General features: G+C 31.4%; 1 protein-coding gene across 4 annotated transcripts; it reads left to right on the forward strand.

Annotated features, from left to right (window-relative positions):
* Positions 1-469: 469 nt before the first annotated feature.
* Positions 470-12,387, forward strand: LOC132759383 (oncoprotein-induced transcript 3 protein-like). 4 transcript variants are annotated; one of them, XM_060751147.1, is made up of 8 exons: positions 470-615; positions 3,671-3,886; positions 4,085-4,249; positions 5,169-5,213; positions 8,189-8,233; positions 9,811-9,870; positions 10,521-10,632; positions 10,813-12,387. In XM_060751147.1, the coding sequence occupies exons 1-8, from the start codon at positions 561-563 to the stop codon at positions 10,937-10,939; spliced, it is 825 nt and encodes a 274-aa protein (XP_060607130.1). In that variant the 5' UTR covers positions 470-560; the 3' UTR covers positions 10,940-12,387. The 4 variants fall into 4 exon arrangements, with proteins under 4 accessions (XP_060607130.1, XP_060607131.1, XP_060607133.1 ...); XM_060751148.1 differs by having other exon boundaries at positions 8,198-8,233; XM_060751150.1 differs by lacking the exon at positions 9,811-9,870.
* Positions 12,388-20,097: the final 7,710 nt, after the last annotated feature.

The raw sequence follows: 20,097 nt of genomic DNA on the forward strand, positions 1-20,097 counted from the left end.
TAGTTCACATAGCAATACTCAAATAATCGTTTATCTTAGACAATTAATAAGAAGGCTTTATATCTGATTTATGTATAGAAGAATTCGATTTTATCAAATAATGCATGAAGTTAAAGATCAATAAAACTTAATAGAGTTTTTTTCATCTATGAGTTATCAAAGACTACTCTGAATAATTAATACTTTTATGCATTACTACATAAATTTATGTTTGCAATTTTGTTGGATTACCCGCACTTTTTTTAGCAAAATGCGACTTTTAATCTTTATTAGTGACAGTATTACAGAGATTTATGTTCTCAATCTAAAAGCTAATTCAATAAAGACGATGGTTCAAATTCTATAAATCATGCCGATTGCTGCCTATTTCACTTTAATTTTTCTAGGTTAATCTTATAACTATTTGCTTTGACCGAACACACACGCGGTTGATCGATGATACGCAGTAAATGTGACAGCAAACATGGTGGATAATTTGAGATGTAATAATGCAATGTCGATGTTTCCAGTCTTGGGGATGAATGTAGAACAAAAGGAAGAAACTTATAGAAAGAAAAAAAATGATTATGTGTTCGGCGTTCTTTCAAGTATTATCTTTGTTAACACTATTAAACAGTAAGTAAACTTATGTTTTAATTTATAAAATAATTGTTTTGTATTCAGATAGAATATACTGATAATTTTCATAGATGATGTTAAAGCTGTCAAAATATAAAACTTGGTTGTTAAATTGAAGCATGACATATGTAACAGTAAGGACACTTTTGCAAAGTTGGAAACATTGGCAACAAAACTACCAAAAATTCATTTAATACCTGGAAATATGAATTATCATAGAAAATATTTGTGTTTTAACGTTAAAACATGTACATATTTTATGTTTAAACATTGGATTCTTAAATATCAAATAATTCGACATTGTAAAAAGGCGAATGATGAGTATTTAGGCAAAAAAAATAAAGTTTTTGATTAAGATAATTCATACGTCAATTGAAATTGAGTTCATCAGCAACATACAAAATACAAACATCAAATTGCATCTTGAAAACAGTAACAATATTTATCTTCAATGTTAACGTTATGCATGCATCATCTCATGTAAATCATTTGGTCTTAATGAATGGTCTGTAATACAGATTTTTTTTATTACTCGAATAGTATTTAGTATTAGATATATTTCTTTATGCCACGAAAGAATCATTCGTGTCCATGGATGTTGCTGGCAAGTGTAAGATAAATGATCTGAAATTCAGATATTTATATACCAGATAATAAAATGTAATAGAAAAACTATTTTTCATCATATAAATGTTTCTACTAAATCACTTAGAACTTTATCATCAACATTTTTAAATAATATATTTTAAAAATATATTATGGATATATTTCTTTTGTTATATTTCAAAATTTGAAATACTTATTGAAAATGTACCCATTGTCAGATCTATCCACTTTTAACCATGTGACCATCTGAAAAGGAAATGAAGTTAGACACGATAGAAGATAACTCATTTAATTCATAAACTATCTAATCAGAAACTTTTATTTTCTTTGTTTACATGAATTATTTAAAAATGCCAGTTGTCAATATTTCAAGTTTTTTAGACTTAGACCTTTATGGCAATGAAATTTATGAAACTTTATGAAATTCTGAGCGCAGTACAAATTTTACTAGATTTAGACTAAAACTCTTTATTTTTTTGGAAACGGACCTAAATCACTTCGTTTTAAATAAACCTTATAGATCGAAATAAAACTATGTCAAGAGAAGAAATTTACAGAGACTTGAATTTTCATATTTCAATAATATCTCAATAATGAATAATGCAGGCTAGCTACATGTAATATCAAATGCAAATGTTTTGATTCATATAGCATGATAAAAAATTGTCATGAACATGGTTGACTGACAATGCAGTCATATCTTTTGATATGATCAAAGAGTGAAATTTCAAAGGAAATTGATATCTTTTTTTTCATATAAGATATAGATATAAAATAAAGGTACTTAATATGATAATACTTTTAAATCTACATCTATTTGTTGTTTTTTTGTTTGTTTTTTTGTTTGTGTATTTTTTGCGTTTTTTTGTTGTAACTTTGTAAGTAATTATACATACTTTACAAGAATCGTCAATAAATGAATGAATTTCTCCGTTGTTTTTTTGTATCGGTATGCATTTATTTTGTTTAAAATACCTTAAGATGTTTTTTGACCGATACAAATTTTCTAAACATATTTCAGTTTTATTTAATTTTGTAAGTTGGCAAAAAAGTTAATTAAGGAGTATAAAAAAGAAAAAAAACAACAAGGAAAAAGAAATATATCTTACGTAGATTATAGGAAATCGACATATATTTAAACATTGACTTTATCAGGAAATAGTTTAAAGAGTGTGAGGAATGTATGCTTCCGAGGGATCACTCAATATTATGCAAAATAGTAGAAAACCTAGTTTTGATGTAATACGCTTTTTTGTTGTTATACATTTATCTTGTGTAATTAAAAACAAGTTCACAAAATCGGCAAAATCGACATGTAATATGCTTCTGACCAAGACAATATATATATGTATACAATATATAAAAAATAAGGTGTAATTACATCAATATTACATACAGCAATAAGATATGGTTGACATATGTGAATTATGTTTATATTAAAATGGCACTATCTATTAACAAATCTTTAAGGAGCAGCTTTAGCAGCAGTATTTTATTTTACTAGACGACACCAGAAAAAGATCTATTCAAACAAAAAGGCATAATTAGTACAACTTATTAGACGTAGTTCCTTATATAAAGAACAACGCAGCAAAGTTTTGGCTGATTTAAAATAGTATCACACCACTCTTGTAATTACTGGTCTCATAATCTTTGCTTTAACAAAGGAAGATAGTCTGTATCGAAATTTGATTCTTTACATAAATGTCCGAAACCTAGCGAAATATCAAAGCACATAAGCACTATAAAATGTTTAAAAAAAATGCTAGGGATGTTTGTAAAGTGATATTATTTCATAAACACAAAATTGGAAATAAGTTTTTTTTTTCAAATGCATTTTTGTTAAACATTTTAATAACAGTATTAAAAACAAGTATGATGACATGTATTCAGAAATAAAATAATTGTTTCATTTACTCTATTTCAACAACATGTTCAAAGGCTTTGTTGTGTACATGTACAGAATTTGCAATTTGTTTTTTTATTAATTGGCTACAACTAACTTTTGCACTTTTTTTGGATTTTTTTGGGTTCATTAATACAAAGAACTGATAAAAGAATATAGTTGGTGTTATAATGAATTTTCACATTTTCTATGAAACAGCATTTTGTAATGAAACTGACGTATTTTACAACGCAAAAAAGATCAAAGTAAGTTTGACTTATACAGTATTGCACTGATGAAATTAAAACTACACGAGACAGTCTTTTATTTCACATTTGAAGTTAATTTATTAGAAAGGGTAAGTTTTGCTACATTAGCCCGAGAGTGTGTATTTGACTTAATTTATCAAATTATGTAAAAAGCAATTTTAGGCAAAAATGTTATTTAGACAAGTATTGCGCGGAGCCATCGATATTAGGTCTACAATATACTAACTATCTGATAAATTACCGGAATGTTCAAGTTCTATTAAATAAATGCTTCGTCTGAACTCTTTTTCAGTCGGTGTTTCTATAGAAGATCCATGTGACAGAAGTTCTCATGTCCTCTTTCCACAGAATAACTTTGGCGCCAGAAACGAAAAATGCCAATCAAACGGAGAATCGACATGTGATATGTATTTTAAATCTAACTGGTACATTGTTAAAAACGCTACAGTTCTCAACCATTGTCCAAAATTGGGTTACTGCGGGGTTACATATCCGGCATGGGTAAACGGTACGTTTTCTTTGTAAAATTTCATATTTCTGTCTTTGAAAATATTTCTTCTAAGGTATAATAAAAGCTACAGATTCTGTGTTAAAATGCAAAATTATCTGACAATATGTCAAAACAAACTTACTCAAGGGAGTCAATGTGAATGTAACATTATATGTAAAATTAAACAAGACATATAGAAATAACTTTCTTCAAAAGGTACTTTCCCAACTCGTGAAGATGGAATTGTCAACCGTACTGCATGTATTAAGTTTGGAAGTATATGCTGCAACGAAAGCAAGACAATACAGATAAAAAACTGCTCAACATTTCTCGTGTATTACTTTGTTCCTCTCACAACATGTCCTATGGCATATTGCTTTGGTAAGTTATTTTCGTTTAAATTGGACAACACCTGCGTTTGTATATACGTATATGTACATAACTATTTATAATTTCCAAACTGAGACATTGTAAAATGAATGGCAAAGTCATTTTTAAATAACTCATATTGAGACCCTTAATTTCACGTTATTTTATATGAAATACACTAAGATGTGGCATACCCTTTTGCACAAATGTTGTACGGTACCATATATGCAAGATGTTTTTTGATATAGCATTTCTCTCACAACATAATGTTTACATCTCAATTCTTCTGATCATTAATGCAAGAAAGAAAGACATATTTGGCTCGTGTTTACAATAAAGAAACCGATAAAAAGGAAGGGTATTGGATTAACGTTGTCCGTTCGTCCATTTCTGTCCGTGCCCATTTCTGAGAGGCAGTATGCATGCGAATAGGGAAATTAGGATCATTTTTCACTTAAAGCTCATTTGAAAATGTATTTGCCAGTAAAATAGTAATCAAATTCAGTATGAATGTATAAAAAGAAGGAATTAATACAGTGTTAGATTGTATAAAAAGCTTAACCAGTTGTTAATGAATAATTGATTTGTTATGTGTGTGTTGTCTTATCAATAAGTTTACCACAGCCTGGATGATAACATTGGTTTTATTTTTCAAATAAATACAAACTAAGCGAATACATGTATTTGAAAAAGTAAATAAGAAAATAATTTAAAAGGAATTTATTGTATTACTAAATATATTATTTTGCAAATTCATCGTTCTTGATACTGAATGAAATAGTGACATAAATACGTCTGCAAACAAGAAACACAAATGCTATATGGGATGCGATAGAACCGGATATCAAAAGGCTCTGTAAAATTTATCATGTTTGTACTTGAACTAACAATTGATATTATTTTATTAACTTCAATCGATTTACCATTTTAGAATCTGATTTACCTTGCGAACCGCCAACGACAACACCCGTACCAGGTATGGCTAGATTTTTTCGTTTTTCACCCAATGTCATATAATTAGTGTATTTGGCTTATAAAGAGATTCTGTTACATTTTGATAAAATATGTTCGTAGTTTATTACATGACTCACTTGATTTCTTTGTAATAAAGCCATATAACTATATATCATTACATCAATCGATTCAAAAGACATCAATTACGTGAATACTTTAATAGTAAAAAAAAAATTGCAACGGAAGAAAATCTTTTCAAATGATTTATTCTTGTGGTTGATCATCATGATAAATGCAACTTGAAAATTATTGTCAAGTTTATTTAATCATGTGATCTTTTCAGTCTGACATTCTTTGTGGTATTATGTAAAGATTTATCAAATCTTCAAACTTATTGTAAAGCCGGAAAGAGGTTTGCTTGATTCATTTCTGAGATATTTTTTAAGAAATAACAACTCCTATCATATTATTTCAATCTTACATAGACGAACATTATATGGGCACACAATAATATGATATTCAGTCACATTAAAGATAGAAAACAGATAGAAAAAACACTGTATGTCTTCAACTTTCAAAATCGACGTTTTCCACATTGCATCCTTTGTTCGTCCCGCGTTTTCTGGTTTTCCTATATATAAATCAACCAATAGTTGTTATTTCTTATTTTTGTCTCTCAAACATGTAATGAAGCTGACTTTCACAGGCAAATTAAATACACAAACGTCATTTCGTCATAAGCAAAGTTTCACAATAAACATGAATATATATATATAAGAAAATTAAATACCCTGTTGATCTATTATTTATTTCCGATCTCGCTTCTTACTGAAAAAAATCAAAAAATCTACAAAACAACAATTTTTCTTCAATTTATATGTTAGGCCATCTTTAAACATGTAAAACGCGATTTGGGCAATTTCAAGTATTTTCATCATTTTCTGTTAACCCATCGCGATATACACGCCTTTTAACGCCTTTTTCATACCTTTTTTGTTGTCTCAAATGGTGAAAAAATGCCTTATTGAGGCCCTCAACACTTGTTTTTGTTTGACCACTTTTTCGGCGCGGCCCCAACCAAAAGATATATCAGGGGTTTGCCAGAAGGGGGATGTGCCCCCTGTTTGGGGGGTTTGAAGGGGGTGGCCGTCCCCCTCATCGCCAAGAAAAAATTGGACTAGTGAGAGGCTAAAATGACCCCAGATCGATCAAAAGGTAACGTATAACCAACGCTGAAAAGCATTGTACTCTATCTCAATCCATTGAGAAGTTGCAGCACTTTTAAATCAATTTTGATGAAAAAAAAATCAACGCAAAATAGTGATTTTTAGCAATTTTGAGATGTCCCCTCGCTGCCATTGTAACAGGAAATTTAGGCCTGAGCATGTTGTGGCAAAGGCAATGGTCTAGTCAACACTTGTGCCAAGTTTGATAAGTATTGAAGCAGTTTTTTTTACAGTTTTATAGCAAAATTTGAACTTGTAATTGGAGACTTTCAATGAAAACAGCCTTTTTTCACAAAATGCTCATGAAGTTGTGGGTTAATGAAATAAAAATCAAAAAATCTACAAAACAACAATTTTTCTTCAATCATTTTCTGTTAAAGATGTTGGTATTAAATATTTTGTGACATAATTCAAATGTGTTAACAATTTTCATGTATATGTAAATACTTATATGATACTGACTCTATTCAGGAAATGAATTAGTACTTTTTATAATAATCCACTAGAAATAATAATCCACTAGAAAAGAAAGTAAACATAATATATATTGGTCGCCTTTGCAACTAGCCTTTTTAATTTTGTCAGAAATAAAAAAAAATCAGACTCAAATTGGTATTTGAGAGCAAACCATAATGTACTAGTATGTGTAAATACATAACGCTTGTTATAATTATGATTTCTGGTTTTTTATAGGCCCATGAGGCCGGACACAATGTTTCATTTTTCTTGTAGGTATGTTTTGTAATAGATGTACATGTCAGGATAATAAAATATTTACTTACTAACTTACTTTCAAATTAAACAAAATCATAGTCTTGCTTTATAAACGGAAAAAGTAGCGCTAATATCCATTTTCTTGTTTAGTTCAATAAAAATTGTCCCGGATGTTATCAATGAATTATATACCTTTGATGTGACATAACGTTCTTTAATGTAGCTACTTTTGTTGATTCTATGTGATAAATGGGCAATGTAAAGAGAGCGGTGTCAAAACTCTACACTATTTAATTTTATCTGACTTAAGAGATGTGAAAACAAATGAATAAAAGAAATAAAGAAATATAAAGCATAACAAGTCGTCAATGTTTAAAAACTGATTACAACTTTTTTATACTTATAATACCCATATATGTAATGGTTTATTAAAGGGATATTCAGGCAAATGAATGACAAAATATTAAATTTATCATATCTACTGAAATCAAGGTAAAATGAAGTTTTTAAAATTTCCAACATGTTCTCTTTCTTGTATAAATACTTAATAATGTGAGTTTGAAACATAAATAAATCTACATATGTTGAACGAAGTTTTAAAACAAGTCATTTGACAATAACAAACCCTGGAAGTAATTTTAGATATTGCGGGTATTGTAAGATTAAAACAAGTCTAAGTCGCTCAATTGACAGGTTCTTTTACGTTCCCATAGTTCACTGTGATAACTATCGTGAAATCTAAATTTATAGAATATTGGATGTAAAATTGAAATCGAAGATATGAAAATTTTGTCTGTGGTTCCCTGTAAGTCATTTTTGTAAAAACAAGATTTTAAAACATATTTAAAACATGTGTGGTGGCCGTCTTGGTCATTGTCGACCAACTTTACCTGAAGTATATAAGCTTACCAGAGCCTAGATGATAACATTGGTTTTATTTTTCAAATAAATACAAACTAAGGGATAATTTATAATTTATAAATGTATTACTAACATTTGTTTTTCGATGAATAATATTATAATTGCTTCTAATAAGATTTGGAAACTTATAATTCAGGTGTTTCAGGGGTATCTAAAACTACAACGTTACAGTCAACAGATGGTAAAGTATACTTATAACGATAATGGTGTTGATTTTTTTCATACGGATATATATCAACTTCCATTTAAGAATATAAGTTTAGATGCAATAAATATTTTTGGCTGTTTATATTTTTGTCTGATATACGTTTTTGTTTTTGATAAATATGTTTTGACTATCATTTCATAAGAAGGACTTTTTCCTTTTATGAATATCCTCCTCTCTTTTGCTACTGATGTAGACAGAAATGAATATTTTTCTATTGATTTCAAATGTTTATACTATTTCTATGCAACGATTTTCCCACTTTTATGTATATAATTGTGTCGTTCGTCCCGTAGTTTTTATAATGTCTTTTTACGTTTTGTTATTCATTCTATGTTCTAGGCAAAACCTTCGAACTCACTTTTTTCATATGATTCTGAATAATTCATATAGTATCAAATCAAATATTATGTGAATAAACGCCATCATTTCTAATCAAATTGCATAATTCAAATTCATCAAAACTCTAATAAACAATATTCGCTTTAAGAATTGAACTATTTCAACAAGCGGCTGGCCTAAATTGTTCTTATATATTGGTACTTGTATGTTACAAGCATACAAGTGTTGGATTAAACGTTGCACAGACATAGAAATAAATAATCTTCTTTTCAACCCTCCTTTCTCCATTTATTTTGCATACCCTCTCATGGTTATTCTTTATATTGGTGTTATAACTAGTCTTACGTTTCTTTAATTATAATTATATGAAGAAAACAGAGAAAAGAACTGATGTTATTTGGCACATGTCAAGGTTATCAATTTTTACTCGCATAAAAGGAATATCATAATTTCTGTTGTATTATATGAAATAATGTTAAGGTAGAAGGTTATATCATTTTAGAAAATTCTTCATATAGTTATATTAAAATTCATTTGTAAGAATGAATAAACATAACTGAAAAAAATTATACCCTTTAAACAACTTCACTTTTTACTCTGGTGTGATATTTGACCAATTTATGACCGTGTATAAACTATGTAAGTTTATAAAAATAATCTGATGGTGGTAGTGGTGTTGGTAGTTTTTCCTCCGGACCATTGACTGGAGCCACATTGAATTTATCAGAGCACAGTTCAGCCACCGCATCGTTCCTGGGCAAACTGTCAAGTAGTTGCCTTAACTTTCGAACTTCTGTCATGCCAGAACTGATAACAGAAGAATGGCTTTCTTCTGTTATTAAATGCATCAGCCGTGTATTAGATGAAGTACCCCTTGCAATTGTTTAATTACAAAAATCGAAATAACTAAAGTGCAAACATTTATGTACCCTCTGTGCTCCATATCATGAAATGTAAAATTGTATTGTGTTATAGGCATTGTATTTACATGCTTTATGCAATAAACTTTTGAACTGAATTGAATTGAAATTATTATACCTGTATATATTTCTTATGTACTGTCACATGCTCTTGAATTTTACATGTATATAATGTTGTCTAGTATGTTTCCTATAGCTAGCATCTTTAGTTGACAACACACAAAACTAATAATGACTAATTTATAACAAAAATGATTGAGAAAAAAAAGTGTTCAAGTGTTTTCTTCCTAGGTAACAAAGACAGATTTACAACAACTGCAAATGTCTCAGGACACACCGGAGAGATTCTACGTAGGTTACGTGATTTTGAAAGTCCTTAATAAAAACAGTTTACTTTTTGTATTCCAAATCTTCATTAAATTGTTTTAACGACATGTATTCCTCAAAACGCCCTTTTAAAATGATGAAGGACCATTGTTTGATTATAGATAGAACTTATGATGGCGCGCCGAAGTACTTTGCTCTATGTACAATTTATCCTTAATAATTACAATACCAGGACGGATGATTTCCTAAACAAACAACGGTTATCTGTTCAAACAATCTGTTAAAATTCTTATCTGCTTTAGATTTTCAGAATTATTAATTCTACACATATTCTAAAGAGTACAGTATTATCTGGTATAGTTCATTGCATGTTTTATATTTATTGAAAGAATAAAAGTCCATATTAAAAAGTTTTTATTTTATATAACGAGGAGGAAAGTGATATTTTTTTTTTAAATATCAAGTTGTAACATATTTATCAGAGACGAATTACAACATATCGTTATTAGGAATTTTTTTTCACTTCTTTATGAGATGAATGCAGATCATAAAAGTAGCACGTTTTATGTATAAACTATATATACGTTATCTAGAGTACCTTTATTTAACCATTAAACATTATTGTCTCATTTTTTGGATGGCACTATTGAATAATCGATTATCTTGAATTTCAGCTGAAAGAAAATCAAACTCAAAGGAAATTGTAATTGGTGTAAGCGTCGGGTTGGTAGGACTCCTACTCTGTGTCGGTATTGTCATCATTGTGTTCATGGTCATGACGGGAAAGTAAGAAAATGAATTGTTATTTGATTGTCAAATGTTTAAAAAAACATTAATTTAAGGTACTACTATAAATTGAATCATATCATCATTAAGATTCAAAAATGAAAGTAAAGTTATTTGATGTTGAAATATTACGAATAAAAAGGACGAACGTCTGTTTAAAGGATTATTTTCTATTTTTAGATTCAAAGCAAATAGATCCGCACCAAGTTTGTCAGTGAAGCAACAACAAGGAGAACACATTCATGACTATATAAATTCTCCGCCACCTTATCACCTGCCACAAAAAAAGCTTGAGATGGGAATCTAATCATATTGCCATTATAAAAAAATAACCCGTTTGTTTGGAAAATGATGTGTTAACAAATTGTATAAACTTTTGTATGGCTTCTGATATTGGAATTAAGCAACGTGGCAATTTTGTATATATTTTATGGAGTATAAACAGTTTACTTAAAATAGGTTGTAGCATTATTTGACATTTTTTTAAATATTCATGTTTAAAAGTAAATTAAAAAAACGCCGGAACATTCCATGTGTATTGCTGTTTACTTCATAAAATTACAAGAGTTAACTTAGGCCTAAAAGCTGCACGTGTACCCGCTTTATTCATCTTTTTATTGTTAAATAACTAACAGAATTATGACCGATGAATCAGTCAAATTTGAGATGTTCTTTTCAGAATAATTTTTGTGCTCACAAACTCCTTACAAACCACTCATAAAAGCAAATAAAAAAACCGAAAAAAAATGACTTCGTCAGGTTATATGGCCTTACATAAACAATTGTTGATATACTATATAATTTGAGCCGCCGAGTCGTGACAAAAATTCTATTGGAAACAATCGTTTATGATATAATGCGGCTATATCACCTGTCAAATTCTCTGCGACTATTTTATGATAAGCAAGCTTACTTTACAAATTGAGAGCAGCCATTAGAGCGTTAGTACGATCATATAAAAGACATGATTATCCAATGAAAAGCGACGTGAAAAAAGTGCAGGAATTTGAATACGGGAATTAGAAATTCACTCTTAGTAGTAATTCTGATAAATTGTTATTTGTGATACACATTACCCTTTTAGCATTCATTTACGTCTTTCTCAACTTTAATTATTATACATTACGGATTGGTCAATGAAAACCACTTTGAAAATCTCGGCTATTATCAATTATAACCTGGAACTTAACACGATGAGAAGTAGTTCTACAGAGGGTGTTATCTTTGATAATGTATAACGAATATATATATTTAACATCAAAGGGAAAATAAAGTCCATTTCGGTAAAACTATGACTAAAAATATGTCAGGCAATCATTTTCAATTTAAAAACGCTCAATGACAAATCCGATTTGATACCAACCGGTACACATTTTGTACGTTCGATTTCTACAACCATAATAATAAGTTTTTAATTAATGTACTGTTACTTTAATATCTACGAATGTGTGTGTTTACTGGATATATTTAATTCAACTTAGTCAACAGTCCCATCATTAAATTACTATTTGTTTACAGGTTTAGTCACTTAACCTACTAGATCGTATACCGTATCCATTCTTTGTATTCATACTAATGTTGTTCTGAAGTCTGACGAAAAGGACCGAAAAGTTGCGATTGTCATATTTCCATCCCCGGGTTGAATGTGAGGAATAATGGGGGCCTGGCTTTTACCTTTCTTTTTGGCACTAAACTTGGTAAAAAAATGGAAAATTGGTAAAAGAAATGATAAAGATAATGAAAATAGTATTCACCTCTTATACCTCTTACACCTCTTTATTGGTCTTGTACATTCCGAGACTGTTACACGAATATTTCATTGTTTATTTTTTATATGATGAATAATTATTACCCACAGGAAAGCGTTTTGTTTTAAATGATTTTTTGTCTAATAGTATAATACTTTTTCAATCAAATTAAATTAGAGTTTAACTATGAGTTTAGAAATGTCACTGTAAATGATTTGAATGTTATGACATACGAGGGACGGTCAGAAAATATCTGGACTTTTGACTCATTCTCGAAAACCATTCAACATTTAAAAAAAAATCTTTCTACTCTTTTTCAAAATATTCTCCACCTACGTCTACGCACTTTTGCCATCTTAGTGGGAGCTTTTGTATTCCCGCTGTGAACCATGACGTAGACCTATGTTTTAGGCACTGTTTAACAGCAGATATCAAAGCCGCCCTGGTCTTATATTTCTTTCCAGCCAGCAATTTTTCAGTTGTGGTAACAAATCAAAGTCACAGGGGGCGAGGTCTGGGCTATAAGGAGGGTGAGACAACAATTGCCATTTGTAAGAGTAGAAGTAGATAACATCCACTGTTGCTGCGGCGGTATGGAAGGGGGCGTTATCGTGAAGAAGGAGGATATTTTTCTGTGCTAACCTGGGACGCATTTGCTTCAGCTTTTCTCTGAGATTTTTCAGAATTATTTCAGAATAGTACTTGTTGGTGACAGTTTGACCTTTTGGCATGAAATGAGTAAGTATCATTCCTCGTGAATCCCAAAAGGCAACAAGCATGACTTTGCCAGCCGAAAGAGACAACTTAAACTTTTTAGGAGGTGGGGAACCAGCTCGTATCCACTGCTTTGACTGAGCTTTTGTCTAAGGTTCGGAATAATGAACCCACATCTCATCTCCAGTGATAATGCGGTTCAAAAACTTATCTCCTTTACGATTAAAACGGCTTAAATGTTCTTTTGCATTGGTTACTCTGGTTGTCTTTTGATCTGCGGACAGCTGTCTAGGCACCCACCTGTCACTTACCTTGCTCATGCCTAGGTGTTCGTGTAAAATCTTGTGTGCCGATGCCTTACCGATGCTAAACATGTTGGCTACCTCCTCCAAAATTACTCGACGATTTTTGTTGACAAAAGCTTTAACATTTGCTAACATTGTTGGGGTCACCGCCTAAGCTGGCCGCCCAGTCCTAGGCCTGTCAAAACACTTGTTCTGCCTTCACGAAACTGAGAAACCCAGTTGTAGAAGGTTGAACGTGATACTCATTTATCAGAAAATCTTTTTTTAAGCCTCTGAAAGATGTGGCAGTGCTTTTCACCTTCTGCAACCAGAAACTTTATTACAGAGCGTTGTTCCTCTAACAAAGAGTCCGTGATAAACGAAACACCTATCATATATCCGAGGGCAAAATACTGTGTTTACACAACTATCATTGAAAATAAACTGACCCCGTTATTGGCGAATGAATGTATGTTTCACCAATATATAATGTGTGTATATAGCTGCACGTGGAAAGGAAGGAGCATGAAAAGTCCGGATATTTTCTGACCGTCCCTTGTATATAATTGTACATCACTTGTCAGTTATAAAAAGTATTACTTTTCTTCTTTTTATCTAAATCATTACTATTGTGTTTTTGGAACAGTCAAAAATGATGTCTCTCGGTATCAGAGATGATATTTTGAAATGTTGCCAGAGGCCAAATACCGAAGGACAACAGTTTTGACAGTTCCACAAACACCCATGAAATAACTGTTTTATTACCTTACACTTTGCAATCAAACTAGCATCATTATAATAACGTTTTACAAGTGTTTTAATTGTTGACGTTTGATTTTCTAAAAAATATCACTTCCGTACATCAGCTGAGCGGCGTTCGATAACCGACTAGTGGCGGTGGAGTGAACGGAAATATCCGATAACGGGTGTTTAACTGTTGACAATGTTAACAGGACAACATTTTATTTCATCATTGCACATGCACAGTATTTCAGCGGTTCAATAAAACAGTTTTAAATAAGGAAATTGTATTTGTAGAAGGCATTAGGTTATAACATCATCTGTTGATAAAAAGGAAAATGGATATATTGGAACGAAAATATCTTCTAGGAGCATCTAAATAACGTGACTTTCTCGCTCATTTACTAAAATATTTAACAATTTGTAGTTTTGACATATTGTAAATTTAACTGTTTTTATGCTTAAGCAAATGATAAGAAAAACTTTTCTTACAAGTTTTTATCAATATAATTATGTATATATAGTATATGTTCAGAGCCTACACTAACATTGTATTCATTACTTACCTCATTTATTCATGTTAACATGCAAATGTGTGTAATAAAGGAAATTTTACTTGACCTGACTTGACTAACATGTTCACAAAGAGCACACGTAGACCTGTTGTTTGTCCGCTTTGAACAAATTATTTTTCTGAAACGTGTAAGTGCACTATGCCAAAGATTTATCCAATGACATTATTTTGCGCCGACTTAACATTCAATTTCGCCTTTGGTCGGTTGAAATGTGTTTAATTTTTTTTTATGCGGAGATAGTATTGTTATAAATTCTTCTCTCTCGTAATTTATAATTCCTACTACATTTGTACTTCCATAATTTCACATAAAAATCACAATAACTGTTCTTAATTTCATTTCACTGTTTATTTGTTGAAAGTGTTCTAAATTTCTACTCTACAATTAATAATTAAAGTTACAGAGTTTTTCTTCCTGATAAGTTACTGAGAATTAACTCTCAAAAATCCCTGTCCCGACTCTAGCTCTTACAATCTCACTTTTGCATTTTGAATCTCGTTCTTCAATCTTCAATCTAGAATGCCCCTAGAAGGAGGTTACCTTAGTGTTAATTGACAAATCTAAGCCTTCTATATTTATGACGACAAGTGTTGATCAAGTAACTGTACCAGAAACAAACAGACTGATTCCTGGAATTTTTATGATGGTAACCAATGACTGAGTTCTCTAAACACAACAATTGCAGGCCTCTTGTCCATAATTTATGCAGGTAACTGTTGACAGAGTTACGATACTAAAATCTCCCAGACTGATACACAGTCTAGCCCCAACAGATTTATAGTAATAAAGAATAACAACTAATGAGGTCTCAATTCTCATACAAACTCAATCATTAAATCAAACCTTAACCAGGTGCCTTGCTAAAACTACAACAGTATGCCTTTTTGCTTCAAACATGCCGAAAGAATTTTTATATTGTTATGGCCCTGATCGCCCATCCGATCTGATGTTCAGAGTGCAGGTTTGACCTTACTCAGGTCAAGGTTAAAGTCACACTTAGTCATTTTGTATGAATTTCAAAATTTTGTGCTCGCTCTACATCTTTAAAACCGATATTAACTTTAATTTTCACTTCAGTGTTATATTTTTCTGGTCCTTCGGGATCATTGATGCCAGCACTATTAAATGTTGAGAATTGAGTACCGCTCAAACCGTTGTTGTTATTAATGCTTCCGAGGGATGACTTTGTTTCCAGATTTTTTAAGGAAATTAAATCTATTTGGCAGAACTATTACCACACCCATGTGTTATTCATATAATCTGGAGGTAAAATCATACATTGTATTTGCCCATTATGATATATACATATACACACATATAGGGATTTTGAATGAGTCAGTGTAGCACGACGAAGCGTAAAAACCGCGCTCTGCAGATCATTTCAGTAATATTAATATTTCTGCAAAATCGATTTAATTTCCTTAAATCGGGTTTAAAGATGCAAAGCGGGCATAAAATTTTGAAATTCATTCAAAAAGTGCGACCCTAACCTTGACCTATGTTTTTTTTGTTTAATTGGGGTTTACGTCACACCGACAAGTATACATATGGCGACGTTCCAGCTTTACTGCTGGAGGAAGACCTAAGATGCCTTTCTCAAGAGTGACTACTTTAGGCTGCGAGTCGTTATTAAATGTGCTAGTCATAAGTGAAATGACTTCGGTACGAAAAACTGTTCAATTGCTGTGTGTACCAAAACGTGACTAGGGGGCATCCGTTTGGGGACCAAAACAATACTAAACCTTGTATCATAGTTTGAGGACCTTTCCGTTGAAAATGTGTCAGAGAAATCGTATACATATTTATGCACAGTGCGTTAACTAGAGTGCAGGCATTAGTTACCCGCACTCCAGAGCATGCCCATTGATTGGTTCATGTTGTCTGGGGTTTACATATTGTGACGACAGAGACAGGACAGAAATATCGTGCATAGTTTTACACCTACGGTGACACAGGCTGGATATCCAGTCTTTACAGAAGATGGGGTTGTACTCTACGATACTGGAATATACTTTGAATATGGATGACAACAAACTTACTAAATGTATCTTTTACCATTACTGAAATAACTGTAGAAATAATTGGTCAAGTGACGTCAAACAAATATTTAACACCCTAGGCATAGCTGAACTTTTCAGTAATACAACGGCAGTGAACCTCTTTGGAGCGAATGACAAAATACGGGATTATACAGTTTTAAATGGTCATGTGAAATTCAAACATTGCCAAAATTAAGGACATACAAATCATACAAAACTGAATTTGGTTGTGAAGAGAATGTGTGTGGTTCACCTATGTATCGCCCAGTCTTTACTCTTAACGGTAATATAACGCACCTGGACTGACTTAAGAGTGATCGTTCATATGTAATTAAAACACTGTTGAAGATGAGAAATAGTTTTTGCTAAGCTGCGCACTTCATGTTGTGATACGACAAAAAGTGTACAGTGATACAATTAAACAAGTTTGTCATTTGATGATAAACTTGCCTTTTTACTGAATACTCATCCTATGAAAACTATGGAACAGAATTAATGCATTTATTCTTTCTTGCTTGATGACATTGGAACTTGCATTATGCTTAATTCCATCTTGCTTGATGACATTGAAACTTACATTATGCTGGATTCCATCTTGCTTGATGACATTGGAACTTGCAATATGCTTAATTTCATCTTGCTACATGACATTAGAACTTGCATTATGCTTGATTCCATCTTGCTTTATGATATTTAAATTTTGCATTATGCTGGATTCCATTTTTCATTATTTAGACGGGTTTGATTTTCAGAAAAGACCCTCCGTTAAGAGTCTAACGGCATTTTTAGTACAAGCTGGTAGTCAATCGTTTTTACATAAATCGGGTACGCTGAATTCATTTTTTGCTCTACCACGGCTGTACCTGAAGTCCTTGACCTTCTAAAGGTCAAATCAAAATGGCCTCCATTGTCCTTTACCATCTACTTAAAAAATTATTATTTCTGGTACATATCGTATCGTATGTCCGTTAATCTACATGGAATAAAGTTTCAATTACTTTTAGGAATAATTGGCTGATAATTATAATAATTATACATACTTTACACATTGACTGCTATGCCGGCCATCTTTGATTTCAAAATGGACACCTGGGCCTGCATGTCTTTGCAACAATATCTATTGTACGACCCAATTTAAAATAGGAAAGAAAACAGAATCCCTAAAAAAATATCAAAACGGCAAAATTGAAAACGTTGTTGGTTCGATTTGATTAAACCTGTACATGGACGTTACTGGAGATTGCATGGTACCGACCAAGCACCCTAGCACCGGCCTACGCAAAGTTCATATATCAAAGGGGGAAATTGTGAAATTTGGAATGTAGAAACATCCAAAGATGTGTTTATACGATATTTTTTGTAATATTGATATAGCTACTTTATAAAGGGTCGTATTTTTCAATCCAACTTTAAACATGCCTTGACATGGTTAAAAGAGATCATCCATTTATTAATTGAAATAAACTCAAATAAATGGTAAAGTCATTTTAATCTTTATTAGTGTCCAGCTTTATTTGTCATCCAATGAAAACGCTTTATTTCTTAAAAATTATGTGTGTTAATTTTCATAGAAGAAAAAAGTCGATACTATATTGAAATCCGTTCATAGTCGCCTTCTATTTTTCATAGTGCTTCATAGTACCGCGTAGTGACGTAATCAAGGGCCAAATAAAGCTTGACACTAAATATGTTAGTGTTCATCCTTAGCTGTTCTACAGAAATTAGAAACATTCTCCTGTCGCTATCGCTCCCGTCGAAGTTTCTAATTTCTGTAGAACAGCACGGATGAACACTAACATATACTTATCTTTTACTTTGAAAAAAAGTCTAGCAAACATGAACCATAAACAGTTTCGAGCTTGCACTGTCTTACGGTTAATGAATAATATAGAGTTAAACATTATAGGTCTACCGCGGGTATTTGATGATGGTACATGCATAGAAGATTAGACAGTTAATTGATACCAATTCTGCAATTAATATATTGACGATTCACTGCTGTTTACCCATTTTTATTAACACAGAATGATTTGATAGAGCATTTTGTTTTTTTGCTACTATATCATGTTAAATATATGCCGTCGAAGCCTATGTCTTTAAATTTTATTTACTTAACTGAAATTACGAGATTGTTTTGCGTTTTGTCTTAATTCATTGGTATTTATTCATTGTCTTAGTTAATATCAACGTCTACATGAAAATTATGTCACTTTGCCAAGGACGCTGCGCCTTATTCTATCTCATGTTTTAAAATCATTCAAGTGACTAAGATATATTCAAATCTTCATACTTATTTTGTTCTTGGCTATCTTTTAAAAAATTGATGAGTATCTTATTCCATTATGATGTAACATATTTTTGATGTTAGTTGCCACAATATATTTCATTCAAACTTTCGTAGTGACCCATTCTTTCATTGAGTGATAACTATTAAACTGGAACAAGCCATTTGGAATACTAAAATGTTAACGTCATATACCTTTTATGTATAAGCTACCTTTCTTCATGCTCTATACAAACCATTTACGGTTTAGTTTTTTTTGTATTACTTTTATGTATAATTCATTTAAAATTGACTATTTTTTGTTCCCTGGTGGATTTTGTTAAAATGTGACTTATTTGATTTATAGCTCGCATGACGTGATTACTATTAGCTTTCGCTTATATCCATTATTCAGTGTTTATGCTTAATAAAGCTCGGTGTCTGAGGCTTTGTGGATTATGTTTGACCATCTTACATTATGATAAACAATTAAAACAATGTCTAGCGATTTGTGAACTGTTAAGGGGCGAGAACTCTGTTATCGATATCAGCGGATTTTTTCCACGATTCGCCTATCATCGGAATTTTCCGTATAGATACTGCGTACATGTATATATAAATACATACCAAGCGCTTAATACATAAATTTCAGTGGAAAGAATATAAATACAAGTAGTAAAAGATTATGCAATATAATTGTATATATATGTATACAGTCTAATAGAAAAGATATGCTCGTAAACAGTTATTCAATGGGACAGATATACGTACAGTGGCGGATTCTGGCCATGGCTTAAGGGCTGCATCTACCCCCAGCTCATAACAAAGATACGTTCATGAGCTGGGATGGAATATATACGTGTCAGTTTCATGCAATATTGGTCGTAGTGTACTCCCTTACCAAAACATATATTGCTGTCATCCAGTTGTTAAGCACCTGCCTAGGTACTGCGGAGGTCTTTTTCTAATGACTTGGACATTTTAACTTAATAAATATCTCAGAGTCACTAATAGTGGCGAATAGGTATGTAACACATTAAAATATACATGTATAATAAGGAAAGAAGGAAGTTGTTTATTTTTGTAACATGTGCATAGTCA

The sequence above is a fragment of the Ruditapes philippinarum genome, unplaced genomic scaffold (assembly GCF_026571515.1).
Source record: "Ruditapes philippinarum isolate M1 unplaced genomic scaffold, ASM2657151v2 ctg6626_1_1_1_1, whole genome shotgun sequence".
Classification (NCBI taxonomy): Eukaryota; Metazoa; Mollusca; class Bivalvia; order Venerida; family Veneridae; genus Ruditapes; species Ruditapes philippinarum.

What these genes read in the sequence shown, in the direction of transcription:
- LOC132759383 (XM_060751147.1), top strand. Translation starts at nt 561, where the DNA reads ATGATTATGTGTTCGGCGTTCTTTCAAGTATTATCTTTGTTAACACTA. An exon ending in AACGTTACAGTCAACAGATG is followed by an intron (nt 8,234 to 9,810) that starts GTAAAGTATACT and finishes TTTTCTTCCTAG; the next exon opens with GTAACAAAGACAGATTTACA. An exon ending in TTCATGGTCATGACGGGAAA is followed by an intron (nt 10,633 to 10,812) that starts GTAAGAAAATGA and finishes TTCTATTTTTAG; the next exon opens with ATTCAAAGCAAATAGATCCG.